The sequence below is a fragment of the Cimex lectularius genome, unplaced genomic scaffold (assembly GCF_000648675.2).
Source record: "Cimex lectularius strain Harlan isolate CLEC.00 unplaced genomic scaffold, Clec_2.1 scaffold77, whole genome shotgun sequence".
Classification (NCBI taxonomy): Eukaryota; Metazoa; Arthropoda; class Insecta; order Hemiptera; family Cimicidae; genus Cimex; species Cimex lectularius.
The window spans coordinates 1691560-1713738 of record NW_019392836.1 but is presented as its reverse complement, the minus strand read 5'-3'; the positions used below and the strand labels follow the sequence as shown (position 1 = coordinate 1713738).

Sequence of the window (22179 nt, the reverse complement as noted above, 5' to 3'; positions counted from 1 at the left end):
TTTTCCGTTCTAGCTCGGATTTAAACATTCGATAGGAAAGCTTCAAGAAAAAATCGTGCGCATTTCGCATACTAACATAAACCTTCTGATCTTCCCAGTTCCTATCGTTCCATTTGTCTCCTATCCTTGCTATAAGTCTAGAAAAATTTATTTCCGAAAATTTAAGTGTGGTGTTTAGTGACAGTTAGCCAATGATTATTTGGAGATCGTGAGGTGGTCTGGTGTGACGTAGTGTTCAGAAAAACATTTTCTTTATCATGCCAACGTTTCGATCTTTATTGAGATCATCTTCAGTGCTCAAAGTGTTTGTTTTCTGTGCAGATGTGTCATTCTTATGAGTCATGTTGAGAGTGTCACAGTCAAAGAGAGACATTTTCAACACGCCACCCAATATTGTTACATCTTCACAGAAAACAAACACTTTGAGCCCTGAAGATGATCTCAATAAAGATCGAAACGTTAGCACGATAAAGAAAATGTTTTTCTCAAACCTACGTCACACCAGACCGCACCTCACGATCTCTAAATAATCTATAATTTATCCTTAATTGAAAATCCTAATATTATTCTCGATCATCTGTTTGGATTGCGCTCATTTCACTCGATAACCCAATAGCAGCATCGTGTTGCTGACAATACCGCCTCATCCATTGAACAAAAACTTTGGGTGTTTATCTTGATTTAGAACAGACCTTCACTTCAGATCTTTCACTCAGATTTGCTTCTAAATCTAAGGAACACCCTCCCTCAAGCGTACTATCACATACTGGCATCTTATCTGACTGGCAGGAGACTGAAATTTCACCTTAAGTGCGCATTACAGCATTCCAATTCCCCACATCAATCCACTCGAAAATTTTCCATCACATTATAAATGTTCCTTTTTATGATTATTCGGAGATGGTGAGATGCAGTCTGGTGTGATGTAGGTTCCAGAAAAAATTTGCTTTATCGTGTCAACGTTTCGATCTTTATTGAGATCATCTTCAGGGCTCAAAGTGTTGTTTTCTGGGTAAGTGTGTCATTCTTGTGTGTCGTGTTGACATCTCTAATTCAAGATCTCCGAATAATCAATGACTATCGGTCACTAAACACCACTCAAACACACACACACGTTCCTTTTTATGTTTGAAATCATAGTATTCATAACGATCTACACATTTCGTTTGTACTCGACCTCATCAAAATCCGATTTAAAACAATGTATCATTCAATAAGCATCATCCTCAATAACCTAATCAATTATTACTTCCAACCGTTCCAGAAAATCCTCCAAGACTGTTGAAGCAAATGTGGCTTTGTGACGTTCTACAGGTGACTCAAACGGCACAATTAGCATAAATCGAAAACATTTACTTAGTACAACATTTGTAGTTGGCCATAAAAAATAAATGTAAAAAAAGTGCATTTCGCAACGGGTTTTCTTTTTACACTGTCCGACCCTATAAAACGGAAAGCCCGAACGGACAGGCCTTGAAGCGTTAAAAGCACTAAAAGCGCAAGTACGTGCCCGCAGATCCGATACGTGCAGATCCAATCGCTTTGGCTCATAAAGGCCTATTCACTCTTTTGATGCCGAAAGGAATTTAACCGAGGAGAAATATAAACAGAGGAAGAACACAAGGGGTCCTTTTAAAAATTACCGAGAAAAAAGGAAAACCCCAAACTTTTAGCCCATAAAAACAATAAAATGTTAACGAACTATAATTAATTAAATAAAAATTAAAAAATAGGATCATTGAAAAAAACTTTTCGTTTGATATATAACCTTTATATCAAAATCCACCCGTTCTACCTGCTCAATGAAAACACGTGTATATACAAATTAATCCAGACAGGTGATGACAGATATATTGTCTAAACCCTTCTTCAGAACACGTATCAACGATGAAATGTAATTGTAAACATCATAAAATATTTCAAATTAATTAACATTCATATCTGTTTACTTGGTATTATTTAGTACAATCAGACAGTATACAATATTCAATGTCTGATGTGGGAGAAAAAACGGACAATAACTGGAAAGGTAAATGCAAAGAGGTATGAAGTTATATATCAATTTATTCTTACCAGTTTTGTCTTTCTTTATTTTGTATGAACAGATAACTCATAAAAATGCATACAGAATAAAATTAATAAAACAAATTCAATAAGTATTGGTAGCTATATATATAAATAAAGGTTGTAGTTTATAGTGAAAATCAAACAGTTGAAGAGGGTTATTGGTTATTGGAGAAAAACGATTACAATGAAAATGTACAAAAGGCAAATAGATCGAGTACAATTAAATGTGGAGACGAAAAACCATAGGTTCTTTTTAGAAAGAGAGTGAAAGATAAATCTCTTTTCAGAGAAATAACAATGCAAGAGAGACGAGAGGGAGAGAGAGTGAGAGTGAGGAAGAGAGAAAGACGGAAAAGAAAGAGAAAAAATTAAAAGTAGAGAGAAGGAATGTAATAGATTTTCTGATGTAGCAAAAGCACCTTATAATATTTTAAAATTCATTATGTCTAGAGGTCTGATTGACCAATTTAATTAATTATTCTTTTTATGCAAGATTTTGGTTGAAATGAAAAAGTTAGTGTCACGAACGGGATTCGAAGCCACGATAGCTAAAGTGGTTAGAGAAACAGCGTATTGAGCCGAAGGTCGTGGGTTCCAATCCCGATTTTCTAATGTAGCAAAAGCATTTAATAATTATTCAGAAATCGTGAGATGCGGTCGGGTGTGATGAAGGTTTCAGAAAAACATTTTCTTTATCGTGCCAACGTTTCGATCTTTATTGAGATCTTCTTCAGGGCTCAAAGTGTTTGTCTTCTTTGTAATTGTGCCATTCTTGCGTGTCGTGTTGAGAGTGTGTTACACAGAAGTCAAACACTTTGAGCCCTGAAGATGATCTCAATAAAGATCGAAACGTTGGCACAATAAAGAAAATGTTTTTCTGAAGCCTACATCACACCAGACCGCATCTCACGATTTCTGAAGAAGTATCGATTAACGGTCACTAATCACCACGCACTTAATAATATTGTGTAATCCATTATGTTTAGAGGTCTGATTGACCGAATTGCTTATTTCAATTAATTATTCTTTGTATGTAAGGTCTTGGTTGAAATGAAAAACTTAGTGTCACGAGTGGGATTCGAACCCACGACCTTCAGCTCAATACGCCGCTGCTCTAACCACTTCAGCTATCGTGATTCGATTCCTGCTCGTGACACTAACTTTTTCATTTCAACCAAATCCTTACATAAAAATATTAATTATTTGAAAGCAGTAATTTGGTCAATCATACCATTTAATACAATGGAATTAATAATTGGTGTTCCACCATTAATTTTGTTTCAATCAATTATTCCTTTTTATGCAAGGTCTTGGTTGAGAGAAAAAAGTCAGTGTCACGAGCGGGATTCGAACCCACGACCTTCAGCTCAATACGCCGCTGCTCTAACCACTTCAGCTATCGTGATTCGAATCCTGCTCGTGAGACTTTTTCATTTCAACCAAAACCTTACATAAAAATATTAATTATTTAAAAGTAGTAATTTGGTTAATCATACCATTTAATACAATGGAATTAATGTGTTCCACCATTAATTTTGTTTCAATCAATTATTCCTTTTTATGCAAGGTCTTGGTTGAGAGAAAAAAGTTTAATACTGGACGTGATTACAAAACGATTAATTTAATATGGAGACTTGATTTTTTTTTCCTTTTGATTAACTTGTAACACCAACAACAACTAAAGAAACATAAAAAAGTCAAGTTTTTTAAATTTATTTTATTTATTGATATCTGTCCATGTGCGCTCTTGTCGGTCGCAATAAAAGTGAAATAAAATAATGTAATAACTTGTCAACAGTTTTCCTGATTTCCTAAACAACGAACGTGGAGAGCAGTTTAATACCTGTAATGACTATGGCCAAAGGTAAAACGGAATTCATTTGATTTCGTGATTTGATTGACCAAATAACATCTGATCTTTATGTATGAGATAAAAATGCCAGTGCCATGATCGGGATTCGAACCCACGACCTTCGGCTAAATACGCCGCTGCTCTAACCACTTGAGCTATCGTGACTTCGATCCTCTCGGACACCAACTCTCCATCTCAACCTATAACCGTTTGAATCTTCCTTCTTTTTGTCATTTTCAAATGTCGTGTAATCAGGTTTCGATTCGCAGCGACTTATGAAATGGCCACAGGGAGCTGTTTCGTGCAGTGATACTTCTTTTACATTTTAAATATTAATCCATTTACGTTTTCGTAGTCAATTTACCATGTTACTTCTTTCAATCAATTAATTATTCTTTCTAAGGTCTTGAGATAAAAAAGTCAGTGTCACGAGCGGGATTCGAACCCACTACACCGCTACTATACCACTTGAGCTTTCGTGACTTCGATCCTCTCGGACAACAACTCTTTTATCTCAACTTTTTTATATATGAAAATGGCAAAAAGCGGGAAAATTCTAACGGTTGTTTATACATGTACATAAAAGAAGTGAGATTAATTTAAAAAAATGTATGCGTAGAAAAATGAAAATGATAACTAAATAGAAATACATATAGAAAAATACTAAAATGAATAATATGGAAGAAAAATGAATAAAAATATGACTTAGTGAAAAATGTTAGTAAGTTCGAAGAAAAATAGTGAGGGTGTGAGCAAAATGAGACTTTGAAGTCTAAAAATTAATAGTACCCCTATTTCGCCAAATGCGCCTGGAATTTACAATTCAATGTCATTTTTATGAAAACACAGTAACTGCGTTATAACAACACGTATCAACTTTATCCAATGACCTTATTAGTTTAATCCGTATCGGAAATTGTTGTAATAATACAACAATCGTAATTTCCCCGTATGGGGCATAAATATGGTGGTGTCCTTTAGTTCTAAATGCAGTTCCGTTGTGTTATGACGTGGACGTGAGCGGAATCACACGGACGCGTCGGTAGCAGCCTCCGACTTCAATTTCCATAATTTTGTTATGCAAATTTCACCTTAGAGACGCGTACTTTTGTCTCCTTTCACGTCACAGAGTTTATTAGCCTTCGCTCAAACCTGTATGAAGAAAATTCCGGTGTAAGGTGGTTAGAGGCGTTTTTTACCCGAAACCACAATACCTTATATCGCTATTTTGTTCCCTTTTTTATGTAATATCGATAAAAGGGGAGATGAAAATACACAAAAAAGCAATAGAAAAAAAGAGATTAGTGTGCGGATTGCTAGTAACAATGAATTCTTAAGTATTTACAAATCATGTCGGAAGTTGATAAGCTTTTATAAAATATACAGTTTTTTTATTAAATATAAAAAAAGGTTGTCCAAACCTGTTTAACTTTTGTAGACTAATTTGAATTCATTTAAACAAGGCACGTTCATTACAGAGTTTCTAGTCGCCCCTCGAGAGGGTGGCACCCCGTTGGAACAGTTAACCGGCACTAGTCGTTCCTTAACTTTATAAATCGGATTCAACATTTATGGATTATATGCAACGAGGGCGAGGAACTATGATAGGGTCGTCTCAAGTGTTGGCCCAGAGGGGATTAAATGTCCTCATGAATAAATTTGTCTCCGGATGCCTGAGGGATGATGGATGCGAGGAGAGCCCGTATCGTATCCACTCTTCGCTTCCGTCAATCTCCAATAAGCCATGAATATCCCGCTGACTTTCAAATATTCAACCTCGCTGTCTTTATTAGCTTCTTTTTTTCATGTCTGTCAGATTTCCATTTCTCTTCTACGTCCTACACCATTTCTTGACTACTGTTAAAAAAAAAAAAAAAAGAATACATACCACCAACCAAGAAATAACAGTCTCGTGAAAAAGTATGGGCCATCAGAATACAAATTTTGTAAAATAAAGAAAGAAAAATTTAGAAATCCAATGTAACAATCTGAATCTCTTATGTTAATAGTAATAACAGATAGATTAAGCAATTATTAAATATTAATTAGATAAAGAAGGAAAGAGGGTGAGACAGAGAACGATAGAGATTGCAAGTATACAGCGATGGGAAAGGATTAAGGGAAACACATAGACACATAAAGAGAAGGATATTGGGGAATGTGGGAGAGTGTGAAATATATATACAGAAATAGAGTAAAACAACTAACTCACCGAAAAGAATGCCATATAGAATAGAAAAAAATAGATAGATTGATAGACAGATCGTTACAAATAAGTTAAAGGAAAAATAATTAAAGAAGAGAAAAAGAAAAAATTGTTAAATATGAATCAATAGGGAACAAAGGAAGAAAAAGCGAGTCAGAGAAAGAGAAGTATTTCACAGAATTACATTACAACTATGGAGAGAGAGAGAGAGAGAGAGAGAGAGAGAGAGAGAGAGAGAGAGAGAGAGAAAGAAAGATACGGTTACACAGAACCACGAAAGACACAGTGTGAGTAAAAAGATAAAAGCTGCATAGCTAGGTAAAGAAAAAGAGATATAGAAAAGGACACAGGCTCCCAGAGCAACAGGTAGTGGGATGTGTGCAGACCTAGGATGGGAAAAGAACGAGGCAGAGTAACTGAGAAATCGCATTACCCACAAAGAAAGATAAAGAAGGAGAGAGAGGGGGAGGAGTGAAAAGAAGGTTGAGAAAAATAGAATTGAGATTGGGAAAAAAGTAAAGGTAGCGAGTAATAGAGATAGAGAGAAGAAGATAGAGGAACGAGAAGAAGAAGCTAGAGAGAAAGAGAGAGGGAGAGAAAATAAAGAATACATGGAAGAAGAGAGAGATAACGATAAAGGAGGTAGAAATAGATAGATAAAAGAAAGAAAAAGAGAGAGAAAAAGAATGATAGGGAGATAAAGAAGGTAGAGAGAGAGAGAGAATGATAGAGATAGAGAAGAAAATAGAGGAAAGAGAAAAAGTAGCTAGAGAGAGAAAAAAAGAGAATACAGGGAAGAAAAGGGACAGATAGAGGATATAGCAATAGATAAATAAAAGAAAGAAAGAGAAAGAGATAGAAAAAGAAAGACAGGGCGATAAATAAGGCGACAGACAGAGAGACAGAGAGAGAGTGCGTCTGTGTGATACAGATAGAGAGAAGAAAATAAAGGAAAGAGAGAGAGAGAGGAAGAAATAATAAAGAATACATGGAAGAAGAAAGAGATAGCGATAAAGGAGGTAGAAATAGATAAATAAAAGAAAGAAAGAGGAAGAGAGAGAAAAGAAAGACCGGCACATAAAGAAGATATAAATAGACAGAGAGAGTGAGTGAGAGAGAACTCACTATAAATTGTGGTTTAACTGATAATTTATCTGTTTACCTATTTTAATGATTCAAATTATTTTTCATATATTGTTTCTATAAATTTAGCATTGCTTCTACAACAAAATACATTACGTCCGGCAAATAATTGCAGTACCAGAGAGAAACGTTGTTGTTTGAAGAGTTCTTGTGGAATATATCTGCGGTCTTTGAGGTAAAAGGGGATTAAAAAGGGTTTTGAACCACGAAAGCCTCTGGTTGGGCAGATTAGGACAGAGTAAGTTTCCTATTTACCTCCCCGAAAGAGCAAAACTATTTCGATGTGATTAAAATAATCAGTTTAATAGAAAAATTTACACAGACAATAGCAGATAAAACTGATTTTATAAGGTAAAAATTTTGCCTGAATATGTAATAATAAATATATACATACTGCACTAGGCTCGGTTTATTCTTTAACATTTATTACTAATTTTTCTTCTAGAAAGGAAAGAGAGTAATAATACTTCAGATGAACCAAAAAGATTTCTTGTACGAACTTTTTGATGAGGTTTATTATCAGAATGTACTGCAGTATTGATATATTTAAATCATAAAGTATCTGATGATTCCAAACCCTATTGTCTGTCCTACGACGGTTAAACGAGTCCGGGCGTTACATGATTGACTTGTTTCCTAATCATCCCTCATCAAAGCGGTCTATAAGCGTTTAGGGTAATTGCGTGTCCTGATATGCAAATAGGAGAAGGTGATATTGTCGTTTGTGATAAGAAGAGCAAATGGGCCGAAGATAGGGACCGAGCATCTATCACCGGGCGTCTTTTCTAATGCTCGGCCATCGGGGATTTTCTTTCTCCTTCCGACAATCTATCAGCCATTCGATAGCACTATCTCGGAGTTTCTTTAAAAAAAAAAGAGTTTCAATTTCTACATTATTTATTTTATTATCAATTATTTTATCAATTTAAGCAGAAAGATTGTTCAATAGAGTAAACCTATTCCTGGAATCAGAAATTTCTCATATTTTATTTAAGAGGCACATAATCAAAGCCGCATTTTATTAACTTATCAAACGAAAATTGCATAGATAGAGAAAATATGTTATTACTATTGATTTATATGCACAGTATTATCTCATAATGACGTCATCCCGCTCCGATCCATTGTTTAAAATGAGACTCCGATTTTTCACTCTTCACGCACGTAAAAATTGTTATTCCACAAGGAAATATCCTAGGTACAATCATCTTCACCATCTACACTGCTGACATACCTACACATCTAAACACAACTCACAGCCTACGCTGACGACATCGCAATTCTAGCCTAGCCACAGAATCCGAATTTCATTACCCACTGGTTCACTCATGCCGTATCAAGAGCCAACGAGCAAAAAAGCCAGCAAGTTTCGCTCAAACAGCAGGCCTGCCAACCAGTGCATATAAACCACAAGGTAATACCTAAATCCAGCCAATTTGCTGCTTTGGGCTTTACTTAAGTTGCAGACTTACATGGCCCACATACAAGATTAAATAGACAAGAAGTGTACACGAAACAGACTAATCACACACATTCTGCGACCAAAAACAATACTAAGCAAATATAACAAATTTTTAAAAATAACATTCTGGCCATAATGTGGGGGTCGGCCAAATCCTCCAACGTCAATCGAATCAAGTCCTTTCAATCTGAAGTTCTCCCTTCTATACTCAACGCTCCCTCAAGGTCACCAATCCATAAAGATCTTAAAATCCTTTTCGTACAGAACACGCTTCCTCAGTTTGCACTCTACAATATCTGTCGATTCTTATTTACGCTGCTCCTGTTTGAGCTGCGTCCATGAACAAGCAATATGATATTTTTTAAAAACATTTATGAAAGGTTTTGGTTGAGCTAAAAAACGTCAGTGCCACGAGCGGGATTCGAACCCATGACCTTCGGTTATATACGCCGGTGCTCTACCACTCGAGCTATCGTGACATCGATCAACTCGGACCCCAGCTTCCCATCTCAACCTACCTTTCAAAAATGGCATTTTTCATCCGAGTGGATAGAAGTCACGATAGCTCAACTGGTAGAGCAGCGGCGTATTTAGCCGAAGGTCGTGGGTTCGAATCCCGCTCGTGACACTAACTTTTTCATTTCAATCAATACCTTACATAAAGAATAATTAATTTAAAGAAGTAATTTGGTCAATTAGACCTCTAAAACATAATAGATTTAATAAGTACAAGAAGCATGACTTCAGTAACAGCTCCCCGTGGCCATTTCATAAGTCGCGGAGAATCTACACACATCTCGATAGCTCAAGTGGTTAGAGCAGCGGCGTATTTAGCCGAAGGTCGTGGGTTCGAATCCCGATCATGGCACTGGCATTTTTATCTCATACATAAAGATGAGATGTTATTTGGTAATTCAAATCACGAAATCTAATGAATTCTGTTTTACCTTTGGCCATAGTCATTACAGGTTTTAGGTATTAAACTGCTCTCCACGTTGGTTGTTTAGGAAATCAGGAAAACCGTTGACAAGTTAGTTACATTATTTTATTTTACTTTTATTGCGACCGACAAGAGCGCACAGATATCAATAAATAAAATAAATTTAAAAAACTTGAATTTATTATGTTTCTTTAGTTGTTGTTGATGTTACAAGTTAATCAAAAGAAAAAAATCAAGTCTCCATATTAAATAAATCGTTTTGTAATCGCGTCCAGTATTAAAGAACAGAATCAAAATTTTATCGTGAGTCAAATGAGCCGTTTATGAGTCGTAAAGTTGGCATAAACAGCCTTCTCTAATGAACTTAGGAAGGGTTCGCGATTGGATTGTACAGGGACGAAATACTTTTCCGGTTCGTTACAGTCGTATTCTTCCCACCGCACGGACGTACTTCATACTCGGAACACATAAACATTTTATTATATTCCATTCGGCAAAGAAAGGTTTGTTCAGAATTTAGAAAAGCTCGTGGAATCCTTCGATCCAAATGTTACAAAAAAGTAAAATTAAAAACAATAAACACCGATTATTTTCGTGTTCGCAAGAACAAGTTAAAAAATATTTTTTATAAAATTAAAAAGACTTGCATTCAGGAGAAAATGTAACAATAACAATTACCAAAAAAATACTTCATAAAATTATCTATATACAGGTTGTCCTTTATAGAAGACCCGACTGGATTTCTTTTGAACCAACAACGCTATGAAAAAAGAAGTATTTAGTATTTTTTGCCTAGTTTCAAACTTTTACCTTTTTTGGAGATGCACCATTTTTTTCAGCCTTTCAAAAAGTCCTTTAAAACGATGGGTCAGTATGTCCAGGGTCGTATTTGAAATTTTGAAGTTGAACTGGGCCTGATTACCTTGTATAATTTTTCTCCGAAAAAAGGTAAAAATTTGAAACTAGACTAAAACCTATTAAACACGTATATTTTGTTTTTTGTTGGCCTCACTGATTCAAGAGAAATTCAGACGGGCCATATAAAAAGGACACCCTGCATATTTTCTGTAACTTTTTCATTAACGTGGACAATTAAATTAACAATAGACATTAACGTAAACAATAGAATTTATAATTATTAATAGTTAGCACATACTGGAAACATTTCATGTTAGTGTGATTAAAAAAGTCAAAACTTTTACAGGTGTACCTCAAGGTTCACCCTCTACATAGATCAAAGGCACATATGTATTTTATCTCTAATGTTTTAGAAATTATTTTTGATTTGATAGAAATTCAGATCCATTATTTCGATGTTAGGTTGAGCTGATAAGTCTACAAAATCCACAAGAAGAAATTTTGAAAAAATGCCTGCTCTCTCTCTCTCTCTCTCACATACACTTTTTTTTACAATGGATTTTGTATCTCTCACTCACTCTCTCACTTTCTCTTTCTTTCTTTCTCTCTTTTTTTCTTCTAACGTCACTCTACCTCTAACCCCTGATTTCACTGTCCGAATATCTCATTCAATCTCTCTTTCTCTCTACCTCTCCGGTTCGCTTCCTCTTTACTAATCTCACTCTCTCTTCCCACTTCCCACCCACTCTCTATCTTTCTATTTATCTAACTATGTATCTATCTATGTATCTTTCTATCTATCTCTATATCTATAAATCTATTTCTATCTATCTATCTATCTATTGCGAACTTTCTCTCACTCTATTCCTTCTCTCTATTTATCTCTCTGTCTCTTTTACCCTTTCTTGCTGTCTGTATTTCCTAACCACTTTTTTTCTACCTCCCGCGTCTAGTTTTTGTCTCTTCTAATATTTCTTTATATTTTTCTCCTAGTCTCTCCCTTGCTCTTTCCTAATATTCCTCCACCAATCTCGCTCTCTTTTTCGTAATCTTCTTCTCTTTCGTTCTCGCTCTCTCTCTCACCCTCTGTATCTCCCCCCTCTCTCTCTCTTTCTCTCCCCATATTTATTCTCTCCATCTCTCCATCTATCTCTGTCTTTCCCTATGTCTCATCCTTATCTTCAATGGATATGTTTTGGCTCATGCGTTCATTTTAAAATATTTAAGCAAAATGGCAAGTCACACGGCTGATTGTTCTTTATTAATATTACGAGTTCAAGAGTTAAGTGGTTAAAAGTACATGAAAGTTTTAATGCGCATTTGTATAACTTTTAGATACGTCGTTAGGCAGGTCTGAGACGAGGAGAAACTGTAAAGCCACGGATCTCAATGGAAATACATGAGTTTTTCTTTTTGTTTCTTCCCGGGTCGATATTGCGTTAGGGGGCCATTTATGCCCACTTCCAGGTTGATATATCACACTCGGAAACTCGGATATGGCACAACGATGTCAACGGTAACGGACTTCTAATTACAAAGGGCTATTATTTAAGTACAGCTATTATTACCACTCTTGACAGCAGATAGTGAACTAGAAATTGTCTATAATTTAATTATAATTGTCATCGTGTGTCAAAAATGTTGAAATATACCTCTATAAATCATAAATTTATACTTTATTGTAAATTATGAACATTTAGCTTTGCTGGACTCATTGTTTTTTTCCGTTTATTGGTTCTCTCTCTCTCTCTCTCTCTCTCTCTATATATATATATATATATATATCTTTATCTCTGTTTTTCTTTCCCTTCTTTCTCTATCTAGTTCTCACTCTCTCTATCCCTTATATAATTATCCTTAGCTCCATATCTCATTTTCTCTCTCACTTTTTCTCTCCTTTTCTGTAATCTTTCTCTCCCTCTCTCTCTCTCTCTCTCTCTCTCCCTCCCTAATGTTAAACTTTTTGATATATTTATCTTTATTTCTTTCTTTCCCTTCTTTCTCTGTCTAGTTCTCTCCCTTTCTCACTCTGTCTTTCTGTTTGTCTGCCTGGCACTCTCTCTCTCACTCTCTCTCTCTCTCTCTCTCTCTCTCTCTCTCTCTCTCTCTTCTAATTATCTTATTTTCTCAGGCTCTGTATCCCATTTTCTCTCTCACTTTTTCTCTCCTTTCCTGTAATCTCTCTTTCTCTCTCCCCCTCTCTTTCCCTTTCCCTGTCTCTTCCCCAACCCTCTCACTCCCTTTCTTTTCATCTCCTTCTCTTTCTCTCTCTCTCTCTCTCTCTCTCTCTCTCTCTCTCTCTCTCTCTCTCTCTCTCTCCATCATGATCAACATTTTGATATATTTATCTGTATNTCTCTCTCTCTCTCTCTCTCTCTCTCTCTCTCTCTCTCTCTCTCTCTCTCTCTCTCTCTCTCTCTCCCTCCATCATGATCAACATTTTGATATATTTATCTGTATCTTTTCTCTCTTTCTTTCTTTCTCTCTCTCTCTCTCTCTCTCTCTCTCTCTCTCTCTCTCTCTCTCTCTCTCTCTCTCTTGCTCTCTTTCTCTCTCCCTCTTCTTTAACTATATATCTTTTTATCTACCTATCTAGCATACTTAACTCACTTTATTGTAAAACCTACAATTCGTCCAATCATCTTGCGTCCCCAAAGCCTTTACGGTTCGTCAGGTTTATATACGTTTTTCAGAGATATGCAATGCTTTTTTAGAAATCTATTGTTGTCGATTTGGTAAATAGCGAAAAATGTTGATATCATTAGTAATATAAATGTTTCTTGCAGGCGGAGGAAAGTTCGATGAAGATGTTCCCCGAAGAGAGTCCTAACTCCGTCACCGTCCAGCTAGGATTCGTCGTCGAAGAATCTTACATGGAAGGTCTCGAATTGACGTGCATTTCAACGATTCCGGCTTTCCTCGGGCACCACGCCAGGCATTCCCAGTACGCCGACCACAGGGCGCATTCCATTAAAGGTAAATACAATCTCGCGCATGTTTTTCTACTTTCGATATGAAGAGCTTATCAACGTAATGGAACGTGGCAAATTGACAGTGACAGTAATGTGGAAGATGGAAATGTCCTACTAATGTATTTCCAATGAAACAAGGCGCACGGTGCCGCCACATTTAACATTTCATGAGCTCTCCACGTAGTTAATTAATTAACACGTTAAATATATGTAATGTACTAATTCAATATTTATTTAATATATTCACATCAGCGTGGTAAGCTCAACTCACTCGTAAATAATTAAAGTCTTCCAAAAATTATTACTTATTATTCTTACTATTTTTATTCTCTAGTTGATTTTTATTATCACCACCTACAGGCGACTCCACCATCCTATCCTCTAACCCGAATCTGTCCAAGCTACCTCCCACATCCAGGAACACCTTGAGCTTATCGAAGACTGGTGTAAAAAACGGAGGACAAGACTGAACGAAGAAAACTGCACTCACTGCACTTTTAAGTTGAAAAAGCAGTCTTGCCTCCATTGTACATCAACAACAAGGAGATAATATTGGGTTGTCCGGAAAATAATGCAGGATTTTGGTATTAAACAAAAAAAAAGAAACTAGTTACTTTAAAGCAATGTTCTTTAATCAAAATAATTTCCCATACTCTCAATACATTTCTCCCAACGTGTTGGTAACTTATTAATTCCGTCTGAGTAGAATTCAGAATTTTTAGAATTGATAAAGTCAATAAATGCATTTTCCAGTTCCGTTTGATTTTTGAATATTATGTGTTGTAAGTAGTGGTCCAGGTGTCTAAAAAAATGGTAGTCAGTAGGCGAGAGGTCCGGAGAGTAGGGTGGGTGAGGCAAAGTTTCATAGCCAAGCTCCAATAATTTTTGTGACGTTACACGTGACACATGTGGTCGAGCGTTGTCATGCAACAAAATGGGCCCTTTCCGATTGACCAAAGAGGGCTTCATTACTGCCAATTTCTGATGCATGGTATTAATTTGGTTACAGTATGATTCAGCATTGATGGTTTCGCCAGGATTTAAGAAGCTGTAGTGTATTAAACCAAATGAAGCCCACCATACCGTAACCATTACCTTTTTTTGATGAGTTGGGGGCTTTGGAAAATGTATTGGAGCTTCTCCTTTGTCGAGCCACTGTCCAGAATCCACTTTTCGTCACATGTAACAATTCTGGCCAGAAATGGGTCATTTTTGTTTCGACAAAGAAGTGATGCACAAACATCAAAGCGCTGATTTTTTTGGCGATCGTTTAATGAGTGTGGAACCCAATTTTCGAGTTTTTTCACTTTTCCAATCGCCTTGAGGTGGTCAGCGACGGTCGTTTTACTGACTTTGAGTTGCTCTGCAAGTTCTCGAACAGTTGTTTTGGGGTTTTCTTCCACCACTGATCGCAGAACATCATCATTAAGAGAGGAAGGCCTTCCACGACCTTCTTCATCTTCAAGGCTGAAATCTCCCTCCCGAAATTTTTTAAACCACCTTTGCACAGTGCACTCATTAACACAACCCTCGCCCCAGACTTGGTTAATGTTTCTAGCCGTTTGGGCTCCGCTTCGGCCGAGTTTAAACTCGTAAAAGAAAATCGTACGAAATTCTCGCTTTGACATTATAAGGATGACTGAATTATTTCCAAGTAGCGGAATGCTACAGAGGTAAACAAACAATATCATTTGGAAGAGGATTAATAAGTGTTGACATTCATACAAATGAGTAATCCTGTAAACGTAAACAGAATATTTTATATAGATTTTTTTTAATGAAAACTTAAAATCCTGCATTATTTTCCGGACAACCCAATAGTTTCCACTCAAGTCAAATACCTGGTACTATATCTCGACAGCAGACTGACGTGTACTCCCTACAAAAGACTTCCAAAAAAACTTAATACAAGACTTGGACTACTACGAAGACTTCTATGACCGAAATCGACTTTGACAATTAAGACAAAGCTAACACGGTACAAGACTTTACTAAGATCAATATGGACATACGGAGCGGAACCGTCGGGTACTGCCAAGCCTTCCACTATCCAGCGCATCCAGTCCTTCCGATCGAAAGTCCTTAGACAAATTGTGAAAGCACCTTACTGTCCTCAAAGACCTTAACATTACTTTTGTCAACGCACTTTTCCTGTCCAGATTCCAAACCTTCCCTTTTCACTCATTCCCATTCTGACAACCCACCATGTCGCCTCGGGACCTCCTTGACCTCTAATCATAAACACTGAGTTCCAACAATGGCTAGCTCCTCAAAGCATGTGTCCTACCGGTGCAGTGTTGTGCTGTGTAATACATTCACAACTCTAACTTTTTTGAACATTCGTTGGTATATGGAATCATGTCATATTTGTATATACACTATCTTGTATAGGTAACAAGTAAATTTAAAACAATATTAACACTTTTGATATTTATGGGAATCACCTACTTCGGCATTTGGCAATCCATGATCTGTACTCGGTCTTACCCGTTCAGCCGGCGCAGTTAGACTCCAGTGGCTGCAAACAGCTAGGTTATATCAGTCCGTTCATTGTTATATTTTTTCTTATATACAGAAACAGAACATTCAGTCAAATAAGGTATTCACGCTAATGAATACAATCTTATTTCAATGTAAACAAAAAGAAACAAAAATTTTCAAAATCCCAGATGAAATAATTGAAAACGTCCAGGAAAATAGTAAAATTTTAAGAAGAAACTTATACTTCCGAACTGGCACTATTTCACTTACTGGGTCCGAGTACACTCGCTGGTTTTGTCGCCATATTCAGTGAGGTACTCTGACAGATCCAGAGACATGGTGTCAGTTAAAATTGTGTTTACCGAATCCCTAACAAACATTTACCATCAATTCTAACTTTAACTTTTTTGAACATTTGCTAGAATATGTTTATTAATGGAATAAGGTATATCACGACATAAAATTATTGGAAAATGTTCCGCCTAAAATGGTTGTTTTACTGTTTAAAAAATAAATCTTTACACGGAAATCTACAGGCCATTGTACTAATGCTAGAATGCAAATTTAAAAAATGGATAAAACTAATAAACTATGAACAACATTTTTGTGTGGTCTTCTGGATAACTATTCAGTCTAAAAAAAACTTTTCTTGGCGTAAAATAACAACTAGAATAATGAAGTGATATATTATAGATATAAGATGAGATAACTGATGAAGAGATTAAAGATAATAGACAAGACGACGTTTCAAAAATGGCAAAGAGGATGGAAAATTCGAAAGGTTGTAGGTTGAGATGGGGAGTTGGTGTCCGAGTAGATCGAAGTCACGATAATTCAAGTGGTAGAGCAGCGGCGTATTGAGGCGAAGGTCGTGGGTTCGAATCCCGCTCGTGGCACTAGCTTTTTCATTTCAACTAAAACCTTACATAAAAAGATTAATTAATTGAAAGAAGTAATTTGGTCAATAGACCACAAAATATAATGGATTTAATAGACAAAACTAAATTAGTCTACTGCCACAGGTTCAACTCACAGTCTTCAGAATAAATGATTAAATATATAAAACCAAAGTAGTACCAAGCTTTATTATATAATGTCAGCATGAACACCAGATATTTTTAAATTGAGTCCGAAAAGTTTCACTCACTTATTTTTGTTCCTCATATAGAAACCTCTGAAATACTTGAAGATGTAAAATAATTTCGTTTTGTGATAGGACAATAGCGTATATCAGCATACAGTGGTCCGCATTACTCATTTTTTGTCGGAGTTTAATACTAACGAAAACTCTTTATAGAAATAAACGAACCTTCAGTTGTTAAAATTAACTTTAATTATTTTTAAAAAACTTAAAAAAAGACAGAAAATGGTACGCTGAACTCGCTGTATGTTTTATAGAAAACAATCGAAATAGGTGATCTTTGGACATTTCTAGATGTAACAACACCACTTAAAGAACAGAGCCAAATAGAATAGAGCACTGTAACATCAGCAATCTTTGGTATATTTGCTTAAATGTATAAAAGCAAAGCTTTATTTTATAATTTGAGTAAAAATACGAGAGTTTACATTATGGAAAAAAATTAATCATGGGCCCGTACTGCATATTTTTCTCGTGTTTTCATATGCTTAGAAGTGAAATAATAAATTAAACACCCAACCGACATATTAACCCGTGTTAAAATCACAATTTTCTTCTTTTCTTTTGTCTGCGCATTCTACATTCTGGCAAATTTGGTCGTGTTTTCTTTTTTGGTCGAATAACGGCTAATACCTGTCGGTCTCGTTTTCTTTTGTGAGGCATGGAATAAAATTATGTTTTCCCTCTGGCCGTGTCAATTTGATAAATTATTATTATTTACTTGCTTTTGAAACGAACTTTCGGGGAGGCTATCTTTCATTCTGAAAATAATCACAAATTCCAAACTAATAAAATAGTAAATTATCCAAATGAACATTAAGATATTTTATACTATTTCCATTTTTGTTTATTTTCAATTTTAAATTACACACCTTCCCATTTGAAATTTTTTCTACATTTTTTTCTCATTGTCCTCAATCCAAAAAAGCATTGTTTTCCCACTCGATCAAACACAGTCTTTTTAGTGAAAATTATTTTTAAAAAACATAACAAAATTAAGTCAATTCCATTTTATATAAACTTTTTATTATTTTCCCAATCTGTTAATATCAGCAAAGTTTTTTCTAATCGACGGCCGAGCTTTAATTGAGGTAGAATCCATTCGTTGTGTAATTCACTTTCTGATGATTTTGAACAAAACGTCAGAGTTGTAAATCGTTCCGGATAAATTACTTCCTAAGAGAAACTCGTTAATTTACACATATAATTACCAAAAGTTACATAATTGTTACTACATACATTTAATGCTTGGTGATTTTGTGTGAGAGATACCAAGCGCATTTAATTAGAGTATTGTAGTATAAAACAGTTCATTAAAAACTATTAAAAGCTTCAATTTAATGAGTAATAATACTTTTTTTAGTGCTACGAGCGTCAAACCAAGCTTAGAATCCTTGGCAATGTTGGGACTGAGTCGGTTTTCAAATAAATTTGGTATCATCCATTAAAATCTTAATTACCTCAATTTGTAGACATATTAAGATTGTTTTGCCCTGACCTTAAAATAGTTAGACAGCTTGGAATTAACAATTGAATTGCTTTTTCATCAAGAGCATATTGTGATCCAGATTATTCGTAATAAGCAGAAAGCAAAGATCTAATGCTAATCTAAGGAAATTGGTTCAATTTAATCATGCAATGTACTTATGATCAATATGATATTTTCTGTTCTTATTCCACGTTATTACAATCTTAAACATTAGTTTTATAGCTTAAATACTAGCTGAGAATGAGTTGTGAAACGTAGACTAATTTGATTTATAGAGTCAGTGTCTTGCTTCTCCCCGTTTATAACCCTGATGTCGCGCCGCGCCCTCTATACCCTTATCATCTTCAACGAAGCAAATCCTCAATGAGGACGTAACAGAAGCGTAAAAAAATGGCCCGGGAAAAATAATTGCAGCAATGATGGTCAATGAAGTTCAACTTACTAAAAGAAGGATTGAATCGATTGAAGAATGAATCAACGAAAACAATTATAGAAAGTAACCTGCACTGCTTAGAAAATTCAAAATCGTCGCTTTCTAGTGTATTCATTATTTATTGACGGCACACCTCTACCTGTTTATATCCCTGATATGCCCGATTGGCAAAGATCAATGAAAAAAAGGCAAGAACTATATTACCTTCGAATACGAAGCAACCGTTCAATCGAAAAATAACCAAGGATAACAGGAGACCCAAGGAAATAGCTATAGGAATGGCAGTCATTGTCATAATATTTATTTTAAAAAAAGGGTTGAATAAAAAAAATGAACTTACTTATTACCAGCTAGAAGGGTGCTGGCTTGGAGAATTAAAAACCGTCGCTCATCACCGTATCGACATTTTAATCCGTTAAAATGTACCGTAGGCTTGCCTCTCCTTGCTTATATCCCTGATGTGACCGTTTAGCAAAGATCAATGAAAAAAGGCAAGAACTATATTACCTTCGAATACGAAGCAACCGTTCAATCGAAAAATAACCAAGGATAACAAAAGACCCTAGGAAATAGCTGTACGAATGGCTTTCGTGAAGATCCCATTATCCTAGAGATCAAAAACATTTTGTTAGCCTGCGGAAGCGGTATGGCTATTCATCTTCTCTGGTCAAAGGCCATAACAACAACCGGTTAACCAGCGGGTTGATGCATTGGCAAAGGCGGCTGCTCCATCGGGAAACGATATCAAAGAGATCGCCTGGGACATTATATTTCTTAATGTAGTCTTATTACGCAAGAAATGGCAAAGCGAGTACGAACAATCATCCGAAAGCAAAGGCATCTGGTACTCTGCCTCCCAACCAAACTTCCAGTCTAAACCGTGGTTTTCAAACGTCAAAAGAAATAGAAAATTCTTTACCACTATATGTAGGTTCAACCACAATAGACTCCCATCACACCTGCATAAGATAGGAATTACACAAACAAGCAAATGCTCGTGCGACGATACCTCAACGGCGGACGCAAACCACATCATACTGGGATGCCCACTGAAGACTACCGGAAGAGAACATATTTTTAAAGCGCTCAAGAAATATAAAATCCCCTCCCCAACTCGGTAAACTTAATTCTAAACTATACAAACTTCATTGAAATACTAGTTACCATATACAAATTCATCACCGATAACGACATAGATATTTAAGATATATAACCATCCTTGAGGCATGTTGGCATCGGGAGGGGGGCCGCGCGGGGACGGTTCGGCTGGGGACCGTTGGGGACATCTCTGCGCTCTCAGGGCGCGTTATACTCCGGACTCGGTGTTGGACTTTTCCAAGAGTAGCTTTACCATGTAAGGTTTTTATCCACCCCCATCGGGAACAGTCTGTTATGTTGAGATTCTCCCGGTTATAAATGGAGAGCCCAGGTGTCCTTCCTGGCCGGTCTCGGGGGCCGTGCTGGCTCAGCTATTGTTATTGTCATAATATTTATTTAAAAAAAGGGTTGAATAAAAAAAAATGAATTTACTTATTACAAGCTAGAAGGGAAAATTAAAAACGGTCGCTCCCTAGTATCAACATTTTAATCCGTTAAAATGTACCGTCGGCTTGCCTCTCCCTGTTTATATCCCTGATGGCCCATCGCGCCGTTTTTCAAACTCGATTTCCTATCAGGGAACAATCGGCATTTTATACCCGTATCAACATTAGAATACGAAGAACAAGTCAATGGAAAAATGGCCTAATGTAACAAGATCACACGAAAAATAATTGCAGCAGTGAGAATCAATTAAGTTCTACTTATTAAAATTGGGTTGCATCAATTGATTTAAAGTAGCTCGGAAAATAATAATAAACTAAAAGGATGCACTGCTTGGTAAATACAATACCAGTATTATCATAATTTGTTAAAATTTACGGTCTGATTTTGGTTTTTCATTGTATTGCTGTTTGTTGCTCGAATTAAACTTATATTAGTAATACAGTTTTGTTGCGCATGTAGCTAATGTGAGGTGTAGATAAAGGTATGAAAGAATTATCATTGCTATTGTATTTGACTTATTGAGCGAGATGGCCGTTTTTGTCTATAATGTAAAAGTTTGATAACATTTGTATATTGAAACAAGTACTTTTGGACAAAAAAGTTTCCATTATCGGGAGTTCGTCTTCGTATCTTTGCATTGCTCTTCCCCGCCCTCATCAAAATGTCATCATCTTTTACGACATTTTGACACACGACTATGTCCGCCGTCGTAAACGGTTTACGTTCCCTACTTAAGATCCAGCCAAAGAAAGAGTCATCAACTTATTATGTTTGACTCCGCCCAAAACAAAAACCCCGTGTTGAAATATTTTAAATCTTTCCAATCTGACAGACGAATTTATAATACGTTTCCCAAAGGGAAAAGCGGAGTTGGGTATGTTCTGTTCGAACCGACACAACAGAATAAACAAGTCATGAGGACGAGCCCATTTTCTTTTAAATACATTTGTTCTCTCTTGCCTCGCTCTGGGAAATTGGACGTCTAAAAAATGTGATTCACTCTCTTGGTAGCTAGCTAGATAAAAATCCGGATAACTTAACAATGCTATCGAGCTAAGCGAGGCTCTTTTTTCTCCCTTTAAGAACTGAGGTCGAGTCCGAACAAAGTGCGGTGCCCAGAGTTATAAATGAGAGCCGAAGAGGATAAAGGAGAAGCCTCATCGGGTCGATGAGAAAACCCTATAATTGGGCTTTTTCTTACTTTGGATAACCCTTAAAAACGGCTCTTACATTTTAGTCTAATGCTTATTCGATAAATCCGTAAGGAACAGCTCATTAAAAATATAAATAAACACCATAGTCTTAAAACATCATAAGGACTTTAAATCTGAAAATTTATATTCTACAATTTTATTGCTGGATTAATTTAAATAGGCTAAATTCCTAATATGTTTACATGTACACATATACAGAACTGAGCTTATGAAGTGGTTCACACGGCTTGATGGAAGAAGTGTGAACTATCTGATTTGGGCTTTGGCAGTCCAGAGGCAAAACGTCTTGTACTTATCCTATCCACCTTTGAAGTTCCTCGTCCATAAGGTGTCATTTGTTGGTACTTTGGTATTATGAGCTTATGGTATTAAGAGC

The 22179-nt window shown here is 36.1% G+C and overlaps 1 protein-coding gene across 1 annotated transcript in view; it reads left to right on the top strand.

Moving 5' to 3' along the window:
• Positions 1 to 22179, top strand: part of LOC106669510 — a 123336-nt gene that overhangs the window by 74475 nt on the left and 26682 nt on the right. The window contains exon 4 of the mRNA XM_024228599.1: positions 13315 to 13504. Coding sequence (XP_024084367.1) covers positions 13315 to 13504 — 190 coding nt within the window. The remainder of the gene's footprint in view (positions 1 to 13314; positions 13505 to 22179) is intronic.